Here is a 21,568-nt window from a genome sequence, read left to right as displayed (position 1 = left end):
AATAACAAAAACCAGGAATGAATCTATAGAGTAAACACCTATTTGACCAAGACAATGGAATTTTAACACAAAAACTGACATTTTGGATAAAAGGTCAAGTGTAGTTCAACTGTCCCAACTTTTTAATAATCTCAGAAGAATATTGCAAAGATTAATTACTAAATTTCAAGAAGCACTTTGAATTCTATTTAAGCATTTTATAGAGAAGTATGACCTATTACTTAATCAATTATCTTCCACAGGATATCTTAAGTTTTAAGAAAAGATCCATTAGTTCACCTTTTCTGCTAACATATATTATCATGAGTATAGTTTTTAAAAGGTAGTATTAAAACTTTTTTATGGTCTAACAAGGCTAAAGCAATAAATTGAAATAAGTCTATAAATTAGTAAAGCTTTGCTAGATTTTGAAGAGAAGGAAGCAAATCTCAATAAATATTAGCTACTATTTATGTTAAATTTATCTCTTTACACTTCTCAGTTTCTCTTAATTATGACAGGACAGATCCAATTGCTTACTGCAATAAAAAGAGTACCAGGTAACATACTTTAAGCTGGAACATAATCAAAAGGATGGCTGCTTTTATAATCATGCATCAGCTTAAATACATCTCAGAACACACTGCAAAACGTTAAGTCCTTAAAAACAGCAACTATCCATTTCATTACATATATATTCTCTTTATCCAATGTTGGCAGACCAAATTATGGACCCTGTCTTCTGTATTCCAGAATGGCCTCAAACTCACTACGTAGTCACAGATGACTGTGAACTTCTGACATATCTGTAAGTGAGCACAGCTACATTTGTGCTGGTAGACAAGCATTCTACCAATTATGGTATCTCCAGCTACTGTAAATATCTTTTTAATATCAAAGACTTTCTTTAAAGACAAGCCAAACAAAAATCAACCTACTTACTTACAGACAGAATGTCACCATGTTGCCCACTCTAGTCTTGAACTTGTGAATCTCCTGCCTCAAAATTTGATTGGCTGACTTATAAATATCCACCACTGCACTGGTTGTCCCTTAAGTATAAAACTCTCTATGAGTGTTTTGTCTGAAAGTACAAGTGGGCACCACAGGGGTGCAATGCCTTTGGAGACACCAGAGGCCAGGGAACTAGAATGAAGATAGTCATGAGCAGCCTTGTAGGAGCTGGAAACTAAACTTGAGTCCCGCACATGAGGAAGTGTTTCTAAGAGTGAGCCGTCTATCCAGTCCTCTGATTAGTTCTTTACAGTATATTTTAAACTTGAAAACTTCTCCAGAAAGACAGTTTAATAGAAATAATGCACAGATTTCTCAATAAAATCATACTGTACTGTCAGTGGAATTAAAGCAATAAAAGTATTACAAAAGCATGACATTAGTAATTATGTGTATATGCACAATAATCTCAGTGAAGAGATTTCAGATTTATTTTAAAATTATAAAGGAGTTTAAAAAGGATCTAGAATATTGTGGCAGGAGTATAGAGACTGAAACCACCTCAGCATAAACCAAAGGCTATTTTCTAATCACATATTTTCAGTTCTGTCTCCAACAGAAGACTGTGTCTGATATATTGGTGGTGGTTTTATCCTTTTCTGGGACCTTTCACAGGTGAAAGAAAAAGAAAAACAGTCTAGAGATAATGAAAAGGAAAGAACCAACAGAATATAAATCTGCATCTGAAGACAAATACCGCATTCCAGAAAAAGTCAGTACAGAGTGAATATGGAGATGATGCATGCTTCAGTTATTAACAGGTCAAAGTCAGAGGAAAAATATCTAGGTAATCTTGCAGGAAAATCAAATCATAAAAAGAGAAAGAAAAAACAAACAAACCCAGAACCAATGTAGGGCTCTCTGCAGAAAAATAACAAAACAATGAGACAGCTGAAGTAGTAGAGAAGGCATGTAAACAAGCATAATAACTTCAAGTTCAAAGCCCACCTTGCTTTGTAGGATTCTGTGTCTCCCCCCCTCCCCCCTCCTGCCACTATTACTACCAACATCGGCACTATTGAAACAAAGCAAAAAACAGGGAACAACTAAACACCTTCAACCCCAATCTCAATCAACAAAACTAGAGAAAAAAAAAACAGCTGGTAGTCTGAGAACCCATAAATTATAGATGACTGTCTTAGTCAGGGTTTCTGTTCCTGCACAAACATCATGACCAAGAAGCAAGGTGGGGAGGAAAGGGTTTATTCAGCTTACACGTCCATGTTGTTGTTCATCACCAAAGGAAGTCAGGACTGGTACTCAAGCAGGTCGGGAAGCAGGAGCTGATGCAGAGGCCATGGAGGGATGTTACTTACTGGATTGCTTCCCCTGGCTTGCTCAGCTTGCTTTTTTGTAGAGACCAAGACTACCAGCCCAGAAATGGTACCACTTACAAGGGGCCCTCTCCCCTTGACCACTAATTGAGAAAATGCCTTACAGCTGGATTTCATGGAGGCATTTACTCACCTGAAGCTCCTTTCTCTGTGATAACTCCATTTTGTATCAAGTTGACACAAAACCAAACAGTAAAATGACAAACCAGAGTATCAGAAAGGCAGAGATGCTCCATAGAAAAATCTAGAACTAGACAGAGTAGCTTTTTGGACAATTGTTTTTGTGTTCTAGGGACTGAACTTATATCTTTCTGTATGTGTAGCAATGTGCTCTAACAATCAGCTAAATAGTGCTACAAGTTTCTTTTAAAAATTATTTATATATTTGGGTGTTCTGTCTCCTTGTATGTATGCACACAAGAAGAGGGTATCTGATACCCTGGGACTATAAATATAGATGGTTGTGAGCAATGTGGTGGCTGGGAATTGAACTCAGGACCTCTGGCGTTGCAGCCAGTGATCTTAATTGCCAAGCCATCTCCCCAGCCCCAAAAAGTTTTCTAAACACTGAAATCATTGTTTTTTGTTTTTAAATGGAACATATTGTGGCATGCTATCTCATGATTATAAGATGGTAAGTAAACTCCCCTATTCTGTAGGAACCACCTGGTCATCATAATACAAAAAGGTTGCTTCAGCTGTTATCAAACGTCTCCAAGTGAGAAAAATTGCCACTGGTGAAGAACCAATGTCATGAATAGGTACTACTTTGGATAGACCTAAAAAAAAAATCATAAGAACAAGATTCCAAAGCACAATACCTATTACAAATAACTGTATCCCAGAATAACTGTTGAGATTTACAATAAAAGTACAGATAGGTAACAGTTAGTACACAGATGTGACACAGACAAATACAACTATTCATAAGGAGTGGTAAAGCACCAAAACTGCCCGAGAGATGATGTATGTGCTGAAGTTAACAGAGAATGTCATAAAAGTTACTTTAACTATATATCTGTGGTCTTCAACTTTCCTATTGCTGTGCCCCTTTAATACAGTTCATGTTGTTTTAACCCCCCCCCCCCCTTTGAGGTATAAAATTACCTTTGTTACTACTTTGTAACTATAATTTTGCTACTGTTATAAATTATAGAGATAATATCTGATTAGCAACCATCAAAGGGTTCCTGACCTACTGTCTATATATTCTAAAAGTTAGGCAGAGACAAGCTATAGTTGTAAGTCTCAACTCAGTTTTCTGATATGAAAACAACATTGAGATTTAAAATGCTTAGATAAATTAATGAGAGTTTAGATACTCCAAAAGAAAATGCTAGTGAACAGGGAGGTACCACACAAAGTAGCTAAAGTAAAAGACAAAGAGAAAAAGAAATTCAAAGAAACAAGGAACAGGAGTGAACTATATGTAACAATGGTATGAAGGCAGAAAAGAAAATCCGAAGAGCCGACGGCTGAAACCCCCAGATGATACAGATTCCAATGTTGGAGCTCAAGGACCTTAAGCAAACTTCAAGCCAAGACACACGAGGGATACTAAGATATCATAATAAAACCAGCCAGACGAGTAGCAGACGAAAAAGCATCAGAGAAAGGGGTAGAGGGGAGGTGGGCGATGCTTCACATGGAGCAACCAAAGCAAGGACAGCCCCTGTCTCATCAAGAATAATTCTAGAAGAAGAGAGTGGGCAGCAGCATTCATAGAATGACAGAAAAATGAAATTGGCAGGGCAAAAACAAGTGTGGCAAAAATGCTACTCACATCTAAATATAAAACAAAGATGTTTTCAAACCTGAAAACTAAAAGCATTTATGACTAGTACATCTGAGTACAAGGACTGTTCAGGAATGAGCTCGCAGGAAGAAGGGAATGATGTTGGATGGGAACCTGATCCTAAGGAAAAGAAACAAAGAACACTGGAATGGCAGCTATATTTAAAAAAAAAAAGTATGGTTTATTTCTCATTATTTGATTATTTTTAAAAATAACATAATTATACTATTATAATTATACAAGATAGGATAGTGTTTGTAAATATGTAAGTAAAATGTGTATTGTATGTTTTATGGATTACATACTTCAAAACCTATATAAAAAACAAAACAATTAAAATTACCCCAAATTTAAATAATCAGTGGCTACATACATAGAGACTAGATGAGACAAATGGGAAATATAGTATCAAGGCTCTCACACTGTAGGAAGTCCTATCATGTCATGTAAAAACAAAACCTGCCGAGTGAGTGAGGTGTGCAATTACACTCCAAAACAACAGGGAGAGGAAGAAACAGAGTAAGACCCAGACAGAACACAATGGAGATAAAAGTACTAAATTATCATAAAAGGATAGGAGAAGTAAAAAAATAATAAAGGATAACAAGAATAAATAAAAAGACAAATTTAAACTGAATCATATCAATATTCACATACAATAGAAATGGCATATAGGTTCCAATTCAAAGGTAGATAATGTCAAGTTGGACCAAAATAAGACCCGAGTCTGTTTTCCACAAGATACGTGCTTTAAATGTAAGTAAGTCAAGAGTGAAAGAGAAGAAAAAGTAGACTATGACAGCAATAACAGAAACAAAGCCAGGGACCTGAAGAAGAGCTGGCGCAGGAGGTAAGAATGGTTGCTCTTCTCAGCACCACATCCGGTGGCTTGTGGAATCTAGCTCTGCCAGAACCCAAGATCTCTTCTGGTCTCCATGGAAGGACAGGCACATGTAACTCATGTTTAAATGGGTCATCAACTCCACATTTTAAGTATCTACTGAATGACCACTAAAAAGTACAGCATCCTGGGTATATAAAAAGTTTTCAAACTGGGCATGGTGTACACACATATAATCCCCACTACAGAAGCAGGAGTGAAACACCAGCTCTCAGCTATACAGAAAGTTAGAGGGCTACTTAACCAAACAGGAAAAAAAGAAAAGAAAAGAAAAGAAGAGCAGAGCAGAGCAGAGCAGAGCAGAGCAGAGCAGAGCAGAGCAGAGCAGAGCAGAGAAAAAGAAAAAGAGCTGGGTGTGGTGGCGTATGTCTTTGATCCCAGCACTTGGGAGGCAGAGGCAGGAAGATTTCTGAGTTCGAGGCCAGCCTGGTCTACAGAGTGAGTTCCAGGACAGCCAGGGCTATACAGAGAAACCCTGTCTCAAACAAAACAAAACAAAACAAAACAAAACAAAACAAAACAAAACAAAAACCAAACAGATAGCGGGCACCTTGGCTCTCAGCTGTAATGCCACTGTTTAGGAGACTGAAGCAAGAGGATCACATTGAGTTCAAGGAGAAGTCTGGCTATCTTCTGAATTTCAGCCCACCTTGGGTCACAAAGTCATACTGCATCAAAAGCAAGTGAGTAAAAGGGAAGGGAGGGAAGAAAGGAGGATGGATTGACAGACAAAAAGACAGACAGACAGACAGACAGACAGATGAATACATATCCTCCTTTCTGAAATAAATCAATATAAGAGCAAAAGATCTATCTGGAAATGAAAAGGACTTTCAAACATAAAAGCAACACTAAGAGCCACAGATTGATTAAAACCAAGTAAATCAAAGCAGTAATGAGCTGTTTGCAAGCTGGGTCTTCAGTCTTTCTGCAACAGTCCCAGCATTCACTGAGACTGTAGGTGCAGTCCACTGTATAAGCCTTACACTCCACTCACAAGCTCATCAAGTCATTATGCGTCCAAGCAGGTGAAGTTTCTACTTGACACTAGTAGATACTGTGAAATACAGAGTAATTTGCAGCCAGCTTGGGCTACATACTGAGATTCTGTCTCAAACAAATAACCACACTAGAAAAACATACAATAACAGGACCTAAAGACAAATTAAATCATTTAAAGAAACAGAATAAAGTGAAATAATAATGAAAGAAAGTCTTGAATTCTAGCAATGGTTTTCTCACATATTGGCTGAAGATGTAGTATGACTTTCTACTATATAATCCCATTTAAGAATTTAAATAGCACACTGTAAAACCTACAGCAATGCACATAAACGTGCCGTGGGGGACACTGACACTAGACTGAAATAAATAATTATATCTTCAATAAACACATATTTACAAGATAACGGATTTCAAACACGCCTTCCCAGCTGTTTCAGACAGCTCAGAGAGTAGAAGGCTAGCAGCTGTTCTTCCAAGCTGTGCATGACATGAGATCCCACTACCAAGTAACAGGTTATACTCTTGCGTGAGCAGCCATGTTTAACTCAGATTACAACTAGGTAAGCATGGGTTGATTAATTCAAGAGAAATTTTAGTGTACTTCCAACATTAGAAAATTAATTCTTAACCAATTATTTTTATGTCAGAGAACTTAATTCAAATTATATGCTGCCCTATTTTACATTTAAGAGATTTGTCACAATCAATGTTTCTGAAATATTAAACTAAAAGGTGTCATGCTAATTACTATGGAATAAATAGCAATCATGATTCTTTTTAAGAAAATAAGCTCAAACTGTTAGCAATACATACTTCCATTACTATGGCTTTATACAGTGCTCATATCATTTATAATAAATTGCCAAAAAATGTTTGTAAAACTATTTCAAAAGACCTTATGAACAGGACTTAACAGCAGAAAATTCTGTGAGACTGAGAAGTTATTTATAATATTTCTAAAAGCAGTAGACCCGAAGGTGGTAACACAAATTCATACCCATAATGATTATATTTCTATTGCATAATTATATTAATGAATCAATCACGTGCTCAAGAAAGGCACATTGGGTTACGTACAGGGCTTTAAAAAATGAACACATATCAGCAACAGCTATAGTCTATCATGTTAACATGGACTCTACACATGAGCGGCACTTACAGCTATGTAGTAAACTCTGGCTTTCTCTACCAACACCCAGTTCCGCTCCAGGTCAAGGTGCTTCTCTTTCTTGTAACAATTGGCGGCAGCAAGGTTAGCAACGAGGGACCTAAAAACCCAAGAAAAGGAAATGTATGGTACTTATAAAGGATGAAAGACCTCAGGTATTTTATACAGAAAGGAACAAATTCTTCAAAAGCTGATATTGCTGATGGTGAAGAAGGGGACATGTTTGATGCCCTTAAGACAAAAGACATAGTAACCAGCAATACCTCAAATTACAAGGCCAGTATAGGAGTTTTTAAACTCCAAAATAAGGTTTTAATATATAAATACAGTTCAAAATGCAGCTAATAAATAGGGGGCTAGGTCATTCTGAAATAGGAAATCTACATAAACCAAAATTTCATTTTTATGGTAAAAAATTTCTATTAAAATATGACCAATGAACTATAATTGACTAATTAAATGTCTTTAAGAGCCCAATATGGGATTAATTTCATAAAATATACATATAAACGTAGATCATATTGCTGTGAGAAATAAATTTGCAACTATTACATGTTAAGGACTGGAATCAATTAGGACAAGTTTCTATAGTTGAAAACTCCTGGGTGGGGTGATTTTATAGCTGGAAAATTTAACCAGCATACTAGATTTAAAATCTGGCTATTAAGTGCCACTGAAATTGCTTAATTTTAACCCAACAATTCAACTTAATGAAGTAAAATATTTACATTTCACGTAAATATAAATCTTCCTTCATTCTGACTAGATTTATAAAATTATTTAGCATTTTTCACTATTACTAAAAATTAAAATAGTAAGAATTATGTGCTACAGGAAATGATGTCATCATTTGAGACCTGGGGTATTTAGTTCCTCCAGCTAAGAGAAAAGTTTCTCTTCCAAAACAATTTTCCACTCATCCTTATCTTAATTTATTTCTGAATTTGGAATTTGTTTATATTGAAATAAAAATAAGCCGGGTGTGGTGGCGCACGCCTTTAATCCCAGCACTCGGGAGGCAGAGGCAGGCAGATTTCTGAGTTCCCAGGCTGAATCTGCATGCACCAAGGATGGAATTAAACCTCACATCCTTCTGTTCTACTTCCTGGGTAGGGTGCTAGGACAATGGATATGGGTTACCACATCATGTTACGCAGTGCTAGGAGCAGAAGCCATGATAGTGTACACCAGGGTGGTGCTCCACCAACTGTCCTAAATCCCCAGTCCCAATACCATCTGAACATCACAGGCTATCAAAGCCATAATACTCGTGGGCAAATTGAGTCTTTGACATCTGTAGAACCTAATAATAGTTCAAGCACCAATTTAGTATATAATGACAATTTAACAATTTTATTCTAGTCTTTGTGATGTCAGAAAGAAAACTTGACCCATTTATTATTAATGGGAAAAAAAATCACACTTGAAAATTAAAATTTCTTTTAGGAAAGTTGCAAGAGGCAAAGCTCTAAACACGTACATCTGAGTAGTGGATAGTGAATATAGAGAGACCTTGGTTTGTATGATGAATAATTAATTGAGAAATGAAAACTATCCCCTAATCAATCTCTCTCTCTTTCACACACACACAAACAAACACACACAACCACGAACACCACCACCACCACAACCAAACCACATTAAAGCAAAGATTTAAAATTTACTTTGTTCCCCTACGTATTTTCGAACGCTATTTTTAACTATTGTCCACAATGGTCCTCAGCACCCAGAATCATGTCAGGTCTTACTATGATTCTGCTAGAAGCCAAAATAAAGAAGGTGAGAGAGGGAATTGTCCTAACTTTCTATTTGCTGTGATAAACATCAAAACCAAGAAAAACTTGGAGGGGAAAGGGCTTATGTGGCTTACACTTCCAGGTGACCTTCCACCACTGAGGGAAGATAGGCCAGAAACACAAGCAGGAACCTGGAGGCAGGAACTGAAGCAGAGGCTGTGGAGGAACCCTGCTTACTAGACTGCTTCTGAAAGCTAGATTTCTATACAACTCAGGGCCACTACTCACTGTTGGCTGGGTCCACTCACATGAATCATTAATCAAGAAAATGTCCCATGAACAGGTCTATAGGGTAGTCTGAAGGAGGCAGTTTCTCAATTGAGGTTCCCTTCATACCAACTGACTCTATCTTATGCTAAACTGAACAAACTTACAACAGGGGGATGGGTCAGGATAGAAAAACAGCACGAAGGATGAAGCACAAATTACATATGTATAAGTATAGGGGACCCAGCCATGCATGGTCCACCTATAACCGTGACACTGGGAAGCAGAAGTATAAGGACAGGCACAAGTTTGATGTTGGTTTGATCCATGTAGCAAATTCAAGGCTAACCAGGATTGAATCTGCAGGCCCTGTCTTAAAAAAAAAAAAATCAAACAAACTAAAGCAAGTACAAAGAATGCAAATATGGTAGTGAACTAAAATTTAAAGTAAATAATTTCTGAGGATTCTAATAAAATAGTAAAAAAAAAAAAATGGTGATTTTCTTTTTCCCATTCAAAGAAGAAGGAAGGCTTCATCAGTACGGTGCTAATAATGTTAGAAATGTACATCTACACTGCAGAAATGAGGCACAGCTACCAAATGGTAAGCAAACCAATACATGGAAGGCCCTGAGAGAGATAAGAGATTGATATGAAGAACTTTCTACTGAGTACACTGGGTAGACAGGAGGGCTGGGACTAACAGCACCAGCTGCCAGCTCTATAGATTTTTCTGCTTAGTGACCCATGCTGGGTAACTTTCCCACTAGGGGCCATGCTACAGTGTTTCTGTTTCATGTCCAAGATTCAGGCAACAGAAAGGGTTTGAAAGAATCTCATGGCAAGATGAAGATCTAGTCATTTCAGCTCTTTCTATGTCTGCCTGGCACGTAGCATCGGGGCTTCTCTGATTCATTTTAATATAGCGAATTTGACTGTGAAAATGACGAGGTTAGTCACTCTGCAGCTCTGTGACCTCCTCTGGTTGTTTGTCTCTTTTTCTGAATGTCTTTTGTTTTCTCTCGATTTCAGGAATAGTAGCACCAGTGATCTTCTTTGTACAGTAACCCAGGGGGTACTATTACAGCAGCGTGATATCACTTTGCCATTTGAACAATAAAAGGACTTTTGGGAAAAAAAAAAAGAAGGTGTGTGTGTGTGTGTGTGTGTGTGTCTGTGTGTCTTCACCTCTACTCCCATCTCCATATGCAGGTTTTGAAGCTCACCCTGGGTATCAAGCTTGTGATTCTCCTGTCTCTGCCTCTTAAATGCTGCAACTCAAGAGGTGTGAGCTGAGACACTTGGCCTGGTTGCTGCCTGTGTGGTGCAATACAAGACTGGTGTTGTTTAACAGTGGTGGAAGCCTTGTGTCACACACGCTTCTATAAGCAGATACTCATACTCTGTTATCAGGTTATGCCGGCAAGATCATTCTTTCTCTTCTGATGGAGTTCAGCAAATTACATGATGTAAAATCCCAAACACAACATTTTCTTTTCCTAAGTCTAATTATTCAAGGTAGAGACTAGATAGATGATCTCAAGCTTTAGCTTCGACATACCTCATGAACTCAAAAGCAGGTTTAACTAAACACAAACTTAAAAACACAAAAGGTGCTCCTGGGAGGTAGAGCAGTAGTTACAGGAGCCCCCCTGATGATGGAAACCTGACCACCTGACTTCAATCCTAGGAAGCCATCATAAAGGCAGTGGGAGAGAGACAGCTTCTTCACAAAGCTGTCCACTGGCCTCCACACTTGTGCGACAGCATGCACACATACCATACAAACACATCATCGAGAATCATAAATAAATAAACAAAAACAACAAAAAAGGAAGCTGGCCCAAAGGCTCACTCACTCCTGTAGTTCCAATACAAGGAAGGTGATGGTGGAAAGACTGCCAAGAGTCAGGACAGTCTGGCCTGCAGGGTAAGACACTGTTGCAAATAAACTAAAAACTAAAAGTAGACAAAATAATTCCATCCCACCCCAATGAAAACTCAAAGATTAAAACAAAACAACAAAAAACCAAAGCAAACAAAATAACAAGGCCACAAATGCTGGTGTGGATGTGGGGAAAAGGAAATTCTTATTCACTGTTGGCGCAGCTATTATGGAAATCAGTGTGGAAGGTCTTCAAAGAGCTGGAAGTAGATCTACCACATGCTCCACCTATAACACAGATCCAGACACAGACACAGACACACACACATTCCTAAAGGACTCCATATCCTACTACATAGATACTTGCTCATCCATGTTCACTACTGATCTACTGACAAGATGCAGTGAGTAGAAATGGCTTAGTATCCATCAACTGGTTAGTGGAAAATGAAAATGTGCTATATTTTTCAGCTGTAAAGAAAGAGAAAAAATATGAAATTCATGGGTAAAAGGGCGGAGCTGGAAATAATCATTCTGAGTGAGATTAATGAAACAGTAAGGGTTAAACAGGATGGAGGATGGTAGAGCTTAGTAGAAGAGGGAGAATAGGGATGGATAACTAATAGTGAAGACCTTTGAAAAAGCCATATGGGAACCTACTAGTGTAGAAGTTCCCAAAATATATGTACATATATAAATGAGTTTAAATAGATTCATCTCACCTTGCCAAAGGCTCAGGAACCATCAAGAAAGAGGAGGTAGAAAGATTTTAAGAGCCAGAGGCAGCAGATGTCTATGGAAAAATAGTATTTGTTGTATATGACAGAGTTGTTACACACACATTTGAACTCACAGAGGGTATAACTGTATGCATGTGACCTGCACAAGATCAACTGAGCCACAGTTCAAGAATGGGCTGGCGGGGGGCGGGGGGGGGGGCTCATAAAGTCCCAGCCTTAGCTCAGAAGCCACTGCTAACTGACGGCTGCTGGGGAAGGCAGAGTCAGTCTTCTTCAGGAATGTGATAAGCCTCTCGAAGTCGCTACTCCCATTCGGTGTACATGCAGGTGGCACTGAGTGGTTTTCATGGGCTTACAAAACAACGTGTAGGCTGGAGAAAAGGCTCAACAGATACGAGCAGTTGTCGCTCTTACACAGGACTAGGATTTCAGTTCCTAGCACATACACAATACTTTACAACAAATTACAATTCTGGCTCCAAGGGATCTGACATCCTCTTTTGACCATTATGGGTATCAGGTACATATGTGGTGCACATATACACAAACAGGCAAAATCCTCATACACATACTTTTCAAAAATCTAAATTTCAGAAACTGCATGTAAGCTTTCTCCTGCATCAGTAGCAATAACAGAGCGGAGCATGCAAACTTGCAAGGGAGATACTGCTCACTGCAAAAGGGGAGGGGAGGGGAGGGGCTGGAGAGGAATCGGGGAGTGGCCTGTATAAAACACATTACATACATGCATGGAATTCCTAAATAGTACAAAAGTTAATCAAACACAAGGTTAAAATGACTCAGGGTTTGCTGAACATTAAAAATGCTTATTAAAGTGAAGTTACAAACAGTCCAAACTGTTTGTAATTCAGATTTCGCTGGTGTCTACACAGCTGTGGGGAGGGTGTTCCAGGTTGGTAGTGACTTACCTGTTGCCACCAGTGATACACGCAGCACAAGTTCCTGTTGGCTGCTCGTTCTGCTCATAGTAATGAGCATCCACATGTGCGTCAGCAGCCTTACGCTTCAGGATCTCCCCAAACTTATCTATCCCAATGCATCCAAAGAATGTTGCTGCTTTGTGTGGCTCCTGAATCAACCACTGAAAAACATAAATGAATGGATGGGTCAGAAGCGGAATGGAGAACTCAGGACTCTGCCACGGGTGCTGGCATGAAAGATGTGCTTTGTAGTGACGATGAATAGAACCTCAACAGGTGCACTACCGCTTAGAGTAAAAACCTTGACAAAACAGCCGTTCACATTCTTCTATTACATGAGCGATAGATACAGAGTGGACCACTTCAGTGGGTAGTCATAGATAACAGGTCTTTAGAACTCAGAACATAAGTTATATGGACTTTAAATCAAATGCTGGCTACTTATACGTATATCAAAGCTAAGTATCAATGTACTTTAGAACACAGGCTAAACTAAAGCTCACAGCTGTGCTCCTGTCTCGGCCTCTTAAATTCTGGGATTACAAATACAAGCCACCATCTTGGCATCACTTAACCTTTCTACAGCTTCCTTTTCTAATCTGTAAAATGGGGAAATGATTAAAAACATGCTTCATAGGGAGGGTGAAGATTAACTGAAATAAAATAAGTCAGTGTATATTCAAACTGAACATAGTATCCAAGATACAATAAGCAACACTTTTAAGCTGTAGTAATCAAAATTTTTATACTTCTTAAAATAATTTATACATAAATTATGCTAAAACATACTCATACTTAATTACTATTTAAAATGGTGCCTGAAGAGGCAGGCAGGTTTCTGAGTTTGAGGCCAGCCTGGTCTACAGAGTGAGTTCCAGGACAGCTAGGCCTACACGGAGAAACCCTGTCTTGAAAAACAAAAACAAACAAACAAAAAATGATGCCTGAGTATGGTGGTGCATGCCTAAAATTCTTAACCCCTGGGAGGTGGAGGCAGGAGAACCAGGAGTTAAATGTTCAAACTTGCAAACGGCTTAGGTTCTAGGAGACTATTTTAAAAAGAACCCCCCTCTCCTACTCCAAAAAAGAAAGAAAAGTCTTCAGAGCTGGACAGAGGGTGGATTTCTAAGCCCTGACTATAGGAAGTATTTCCATAGGACAGGGCTGCTGCACACACTCAGTATGGCTATTGCTGAGTGAGGAAGACCCACAGGAGCTCAACAGTGACAAAATCACAGTGCTGGTGAGTGAGGGGCTTAAGAAGCTCCACCATCTGAAGAGCCACGGGCAGTTGATCACTGCTGGGGTGGAGAAGTCAGCTTTCTTTGGGGATGCTCTCTGGGAGGCTGCCCGTGCTGTAGTAGATAGATGGCCCTACACCTACGCATGTACAGACAAATGAGAAAGAGGGCACATGAAGTAAGAGCAAAAAGTGGTGGTGGGGCTATGGAAAGAATTGGGGGATATTTGCTGCAAAAAATATTATATGCATACATGAATATTAAAATTTTGTAAAGATAGACGTGTTAAAATTCTAACTACAAATATCTCATCATGTCATTAAAGTGATTCATATAAACTTTAGTATTTTTCTTGTAAATGATTCATAATGGATTTCTTTTAATATGCATGGGTTTCGTTGATTTGAACTCTTTAATGTAGCTCATGTCCCTGAGGCTTCTCATACTTTATTAGTGATTCTAAAGAGACCATCTTTTTATTTCAAATAAAGAGGTTAAAAAATTCTATGTATATAAACTAAAAAACAGTTCCAACACAGGAGGCTGGGGAGATAGCTTAGTGGTGAAGACCAATCGCTGCAGACCCAGGTTCAATTCTCAACACCCACATTGCAGCTCACAACTCTATAATTTAAGTTCCAATGTATCCAATGCCTTTTGATCTCAATGGGTATTACATGGTTGTGGTGCACAAACACACACGAAGGTAAAACACTCACACATGTAAATATCAATAATAATAAATAAAAAACATATTTTGAAATACTGAGTATATGTTATGGAAACAAATAAGTATACAAACACTGAGTATGTATGAATACACACACACACACACACACACACACACACACACACACACACACACACACATAATGTATCAGAATACATTTAGAGATAAAGGAATGGAGATAACCAAAATAGTAACAGAAGACCGCAGAAGTGACCGCCTGACGACAAGGAGTACTCTCTCTAGAGATTTATTCTCAAGATGAACATACAACAGAACAGATGTAATTATTTATTCATACTTTATTTACAATGAAATAATGTTATGAATAACAAAGTCTGTGCACAGAAGCCTTACTCAGTACTGGATGAACCTGTTTGCAGAAACCCAGATCCACACACAAAGCAAGGGAAGGGAAAGAGACCAATCTAGCCTTCGGAGGGAGAGCAGGAGAGTGGAGAGCTGGATTACGTCTGGGGAAACAGGATGAGTTCAAGGCCAGCCTAGATTCCACAAGGAAACCAAAACGAAGGGATACAGCTTAGGGGTAAAGCTTAGGCATCTATATGGACAAAGGTTTCAAACCCCACCTCAGAAACAAGCTCCCCAACAATAGCAACAATAACAAAACGAAAAGGATTCGTGTGTGTAGACAATTCTCTAGGATATCTTGTGAAGACAGAAAAGTTATAAAAGAGGAAACTCAAGAATAAAAATATCACAGGAAAGCCTCCAGACATGGGATTTTTCAATATTTTCTAAGGAATTCAAACAAACAAAAAAGTCAAATAAAGCAAAAAACTATGACAACAACAAGTGAGACCTATTGAACAACAAAAGGAGTGATCAATAAGGCAAAAGGGCAGTTATGTATCTGATGAGAGGTTAATATCCAGAATACTAACTAACAAACTTCTAAAACACCACAATGAAACAAATAACCTGAATGAAATATGGCCAAAAGTGTTGAACAGGTGTGTTTCTAATTATCCAAATGGCCAATGTGCACATGAAGATGCTCAATAATACTAACCATCTGGAAAATGAAACAAAACGAAACAAACAAAAAAAAAGCATAATCAGATGTTACTTAATACTAGTCATGACACTAAGAAAAGAGGAGAAAATAGGAAGTATTGGTGAGGATGTGGAGAAAGTACCCATACACTGTGGACAGCTGAAAACAAAACCATAAAGATATACACACAGGGGTCTCAGATAATAAGCAGGGCCTCTGACAGAAGGAACCTTGATGGGACCTTGACATCATATGTACTACCAGGATGCGAGTGTCTGACTGCTTCTCCCACTGAAATTAGCATTCACCAGTAAGCACTGAAAGGAATACAGGAGAATAAGTTGTGAAAAATTATTTCAAAGTTAAAATTATAGTTACCCTTAAAATTCTAGCTACATAGAACCCATGCATACTTCAGTAATGCAAGGACTCATAAGGAATCTACGTAAATACTCTTGAATAAAAAAATATGAAAGTAAGCATGGTGGCACATGTTTGTAATTCCAGCAGTTGAAGTAGAGGAACATCTGCAGTTTAAGATCTTCTTTGGCTGCATATAGTTTCTGGAGGTGCTAGAGCAGCATTTCTCAATATGTGGGTCGTGACCCTTTCACTGGGGGTCACATATCAGATATCCTTTATATAAGATATTTACATACTGTTCATAACTAGCAAAATTACAGTTATGATGTAGTGACAAAAAATAATTTTATGATGGGGGTCGCCACAAAATGAGGAGCTGTATTAAAGGGTTGAGAACCACTGTTATAGAGGACAGAGTATGTGGAAGATTAATTTCTCCAAATACGTAGCTTTCCCCAAAAGCACTCCCACCTGTCATCTACCCAAATGGGACATTTTAGTGACACTTCCAGAAGTAACCCTCCCCCATGCTCCTATAAGTGAGCCCTAGAAACTCTTGGTTTGTCTAGCTGTACTCTGATAGAATTGTTATTTTTGATCTGCTGTTTGTCCTCGGTATCCTATCTGACATGAATAAATGTTTGCTTATGACTCCCAAGGATGGTAGCATGATAATGATACATAGCTTCAATGCAATCCTAACCAAGCCTCAATAGGATACCTAAGGGGATGAAGAAGCTGATTCCATAATTTAATGAAATATGGAAAAGGAGCTAGATGTGCAAAAGATACGATGTGTATCACTTTGAGAGATATCAATGCTGTTAAAGTCTAAATTCTTTAATTATAAAATATATGATAATCTTGTGGATACTGCAACAATTAGAAAGGCATAGCTGCAACAGAAAATGTAGTCATTATTGGTATAAATACCTGAATTAGTTTAATTGAACTTAAATAATGATAGAAACACCAAGATATTACCACAAACAGCTAGGAGAGATATTAATTGCAATGAGGGGCTAACAAAAGGTTTCCAAAGATACATGATCTCATCAATTATCTTTAAAAGTTATGTCTGTGTCATTGGAACTGGCGATGAACTTCAAAGAGAGGCATATAGCATAGCATACAGTATATTTTATGAATCTTATTATGGTGTTCCTAATTCCAACCAAAAATTCAATTTTTCTAACAGGTATCTCGTGGGCACTGCAAACCCACACAACCTGAGGCCTAGACTGCTCACCAGCACGTTTACTCATCACTTCACCTTGACTGTTAAGTACCGCCTTTTAATTATAGAAACAAATACATTTGTTTTTGCAAAGTTCTTCTGAAGGAATTGAAAGCAATGCACTGGTTTAACACTAAAGGGGAAAGTTCTGAAGGAATGGTTCTTGCTGTGTCATTGTGCTCCCCTTGAAAAACTAAGCTATCCTGTGGAAGGAGCCTTGTTAGTTCAGTAGGTCGCACATCAGTCTCACAAACATTCAGGGGATGTTGTGTAAGTTTGCTATAAGATCATAGTGGGCCTACAAGGGCACAGCTTGGGAAGCGAGGACGCATGTTAACAAAAACTAATCAAAAAGATAGCTAAAGGAATATGAGAAGTGTAATGATGGAGCAACTGTTTAGGAAGGAAAAATCTAGTGCAAAATCTAGGTGTCGGCAGACGATTAACTATGACTATGCAGAGGGTAGGCATTATCCTGTAGGTGTAATACAGAACATGGCAGTTTCTCAGCAAATGAGTGTGATTATAAAGCCCATGCCTGAGTAAGGAGAGGAACCAGACATAGTAAATTCACAAAAAAACCTTAGGTAGGTGCCTGAATAAATGACATATTGAGCTTCACATTAAGAGTCTTTAACAACACATTCAAAGGTTTCTATTAATATTAACTGCACCTTTCAGATGAATTCTGTCTTCACCCAACTGCAATATTTAGAGAACTATAACTGCCGACGATGCCGGAGAGCCCGTCACTTTTAAGATAATGCCATATGCTTTAATTTAATTCATAATTAAATGATGAAGAATGACTCATAGAAACTAGAATAGTTGAAAGATGAGCCAGACTCAGGAAATTTTACGACAGAAAAACCAGGAGGCACTTCAGGAAAATTGAAAAGCATAGCTGAAAGGAATGGAATGTCAAAACTGGGGAATAATAGTAAGTATCCTTCAGATGACGAACAGCAGCTAAGGCTGAGAGCAAGGTTGGCAGGGAGGCTCAGTGGGTAGACATGCTCCACCCAACAGTGCACAGGGTTCTTTCATGTAGAATGGAAACATATTTATATATACTATAACGTTTCCCCTGTATATGAGAAGGTTATGTGACCATTTTGACTGTCAAACTCCAGGACATTTCCAGCTCCTCAAAATCATGTCCTGTAAATGCAACCATTAACAGCCCCTCAACTCTCATCCTCTAGAAGAAACACAACCACATACTTTTTAGGCATTCCCTTGGATTCAGCTTTGATATCCCTCAATCTACTATACATTGAGGGAGCGTCCTAAAATGTTCTCTCCTCAACAGAGCAGGTCTCTAACACAAGCAGCCTCATTAAAGAACCACCAGTTAACGAGCACATAGGCCAGCTTCAGCACTCCATTCTGATCCTTTCCCTGTTCTATGTTCCAATTTAGAATTCCCTCTACTCCCCTCCTATCCTCTCTCTTGCCTTTCCCTCCTACTTTCCTTCTCTTCCCACACTCATGTATCTCTGTATCCCAAGCTGGCCTAGAACTCCCTATGCAACCAAGGATGACATTGGCCAGGTAGATTCTCCACCTTCCAAGTGCTGGGATTACAGAGTACACACCTCCTCAGTGTGTGCAGCACTGAGCTGCATTCCCAGCCTTTAGATCTCATTCTTTTTTTTTAAATTAGGTATTTTCTTTATATACATTTCAAATGCTATCCTGAAAGCTCCCTATACCCTCCCACCAACCTGCTCCCTTACCCACCCACTCCTGCTTCTTGGCCCTGGCATTCCCTGGGACTGGGGCATATAAAGTTTGCAATACCAAGGGGCCTCTCTTACCAATGATGGCCGACTAGGCCATCTTCTGCTACACATGCAGCTAGACATACGAGCTCTGGGGGTACTGGTTAGTTCATATTGTTGTTCCACCTATAGGGTTGCAGACCCCTTCAGTTCCTTGGGTGCTTTCTCTACCTTCTCCATTGGGGGAGCCCTGTATTCTATCTCATAGATGACTGAGCACCCAGAAGATGTTCCAACTGGTAAGAAGAACACATGCTCCACTATGTTCACAGCAGCCTTATTTATAATAGCCAGAAGCTGGAAAGAACCCAGATGTCCCTCAAAAGAATGGATACAGAAAATGTGGTTCATTTACACAATGGAGTACTACTCAGCTATTAAAAACAATGAATTTATGAAATTCTTGGACAAATGGATGTATCTGGAGGATATCATCCTTAGTGAGGTAACCCAATCACAAAAGAAGTCATTAGATATGCACTTATCTCACTGATAAGTGGATATTAGCTCAGAAACATAGAACACCCAAGATACAATTTGCAAAACACAAGAAAATCAAGAAGAGGGAAGACCAATGGGTGGATACTTCATTCCTACTTAGAAAAGGGAACAAAATACCCATGAAAGGAGTTACAGAGACAAAGTTTGGAGCTAAGATGAAAGGATGGATTATCCAGAGACTACCCGACCCGGGGATCCATCCCATAATCAGCCACCAAACCCAGACACTATTGCATATGCCAGCAAGATTTTGTTGAAGGGACCCTGGTATAGATCTCATTCTTTTAAGTAAACCTTTTCCAAGGTCTACTCTGGATGCTGATATCGAGTAATGCCACAGCAGATTCCTTGTTATAATAAATTAGTTTTTCTTAATGAATTTTCCTGTTCAACACACTTTCTTGGCTCAGCTGAAAGACCTGTGGTTTGCGTTTCCAAATCCAAATGTCTATCTGCTACTTTCAGTCTCTGAAGAGGAGGGAGACTGAGATGAACAGAGAAGTCTTGTCAAGTTTTTTTATTTATTAATTTGTTTTCAAACTCCTTTTTCCTTTATTGTTTTCTGACAACCTCTTACGTCTCATCAAAGCTCATGTAAAAACAGTCACATCTGTTAGTAACTGCTGCATTGGTTCTCATTTCTACTCTGCCATACAATACTCACATTGATTTAATCCCTCTGTTACTGTTTTGTTGCAAAGGCCTCAAGTAGAACTTAGAAAGCAGGAAGGACAAGCTCCCCTAAGCTTCAATGGTAAGTGGGAATCAGGGCATACACGTCTTTTAAAGGAAAAAAGAAAGAGTTAAAAGAGTGTGAATGTGGGAGGCAGAGGATGGTAGACCAAGAAAGCTAAAACCCAGTATTCTGAGAGGATTTTCATACTTCTTAATATAAAACTATAAAGAGGAGGTCTTATAATAAAAATATTTAATTTCATCTAAACAAACAGTGCTGGGGATGATTAAATGGCTCACTGTGTGAAGTTAATTTAGCAGGTTAACGTGACTGTTCCAGTTTGATGATGTGCACTTAATTTTCAAAAACCCCATTAGAAGCCCACTGAAAGTTATTCTCTGACTTTTCTATTATATCATGGCTTGTGCTCACTCAAGGAGCCACACCCAAATAATCACATGCATGCACACACACACACACACACACGCACAAATATTTCTGTCTTTTTAAAGACCAGTTTTGGTTTACTTTTTTAGTATGCTACAGAACACAAGAGAAGACATTGAAAATATAACTACGTATGTTGATTCAGGGTTCAGTATAGAATCTGGCAATCAAAGTTGACAGAACAAATTTTAATTATTATAATTACTACAGTTGCAATTACACTATCAGCATCATTAACAGCACCGTTCTTTCTTTTTTACTTCAAAGGTTACTATTTTGGATGTGCATGGTATTTGTACATGCATGTATGCAGAGGTCAGAGCACAACATTAGGCATCCAGTTATCTCCGATCTTTAAACAGGTTCTGAAACTGAATTCATGTCATTAGCTTTGCATGGTGAACACTGTTAGCGACTCAGTTACTTCTTACCCAGACACTTGGCATTTAACTTTGGGTTCAGAGACTGCATGCTATTACTACAGGGAACAGCTATTGATGGGGGAGCACTGACAGAGGGAACAGAGACTGACTACAGAAACACCAGGAAGGACCATGTCTTCTGTTCAAACAAAACAAACAAGGCCACAGGATTGCAAAAACTATCAAGGAAAATAATTTTTTTTACTGAAAGAAATTTAATCTCATTTAAAAACACTGTGTAAATAATATATTTTCAATATGTGCATACTTGTGTGTCTGTCTGAGGTTATGTGAGAGAGTGCAGGTTGCTCTTGAGGTCCAGTGAGGGCATCTGATCACCTGGAGCAGGAGTCACAAGTGCTTATGAGCAGCTCCATCTGTGTGCTG

The 21,568-nt window shown here is 38.5% G+C and overlaps 1 protein-coding gene across 6 annotated transcripts in view; it reads right to left on the bottom strand.

Annotated features, from left to right (window-relative positions):
• Nucleotides 1–21,568, bottom strand: part of Adk (adenosine kinase) — a 395,996-nt gene that overhangs the window by 200,811 nt on the left and 173,617 nt on the right. For all 6 annotated transcript variants that reach the window (NM_134079.4, XM_006518440.4, XM_006518441.3 and 3 more), the window contains exons 5-6: nucleotides 12,754–12,926; nucleotides 7,188–7,296 (exon numbers count right to left, since the gene is read on the bottom strand). In NM_134079.4, coding sequence (NP_598840.1) covers nucleotides 7,188–7,296; nucleotides 12,754–12,926 — 282 coding nt within the window. The remainder of the gene's footprint in view (nucleotides 1–7,187; nucleotides 7,297–12,753; nucleotides 12,927–21,568) is intronic.

This window comes from Mus musculus, chromosome 14 (assembly GCF_000001635.26).
Source record: "Mus musculus strain C57BL/6J chromosome 14, GRCm38.p6 C57BL/6J".
Classification (NCBI taxonomy): domain Eukaryota; kingdom Metazoa; phylum Chordata; class Mammalia; order Rodentia; family Muridae; genus Mus; species Mus musculus.
The sequence above is the reverse complement of the archived record's forward strand: the minus strand, read 5'-3'. Positions and strand labels throughout refer to the sequence as shown.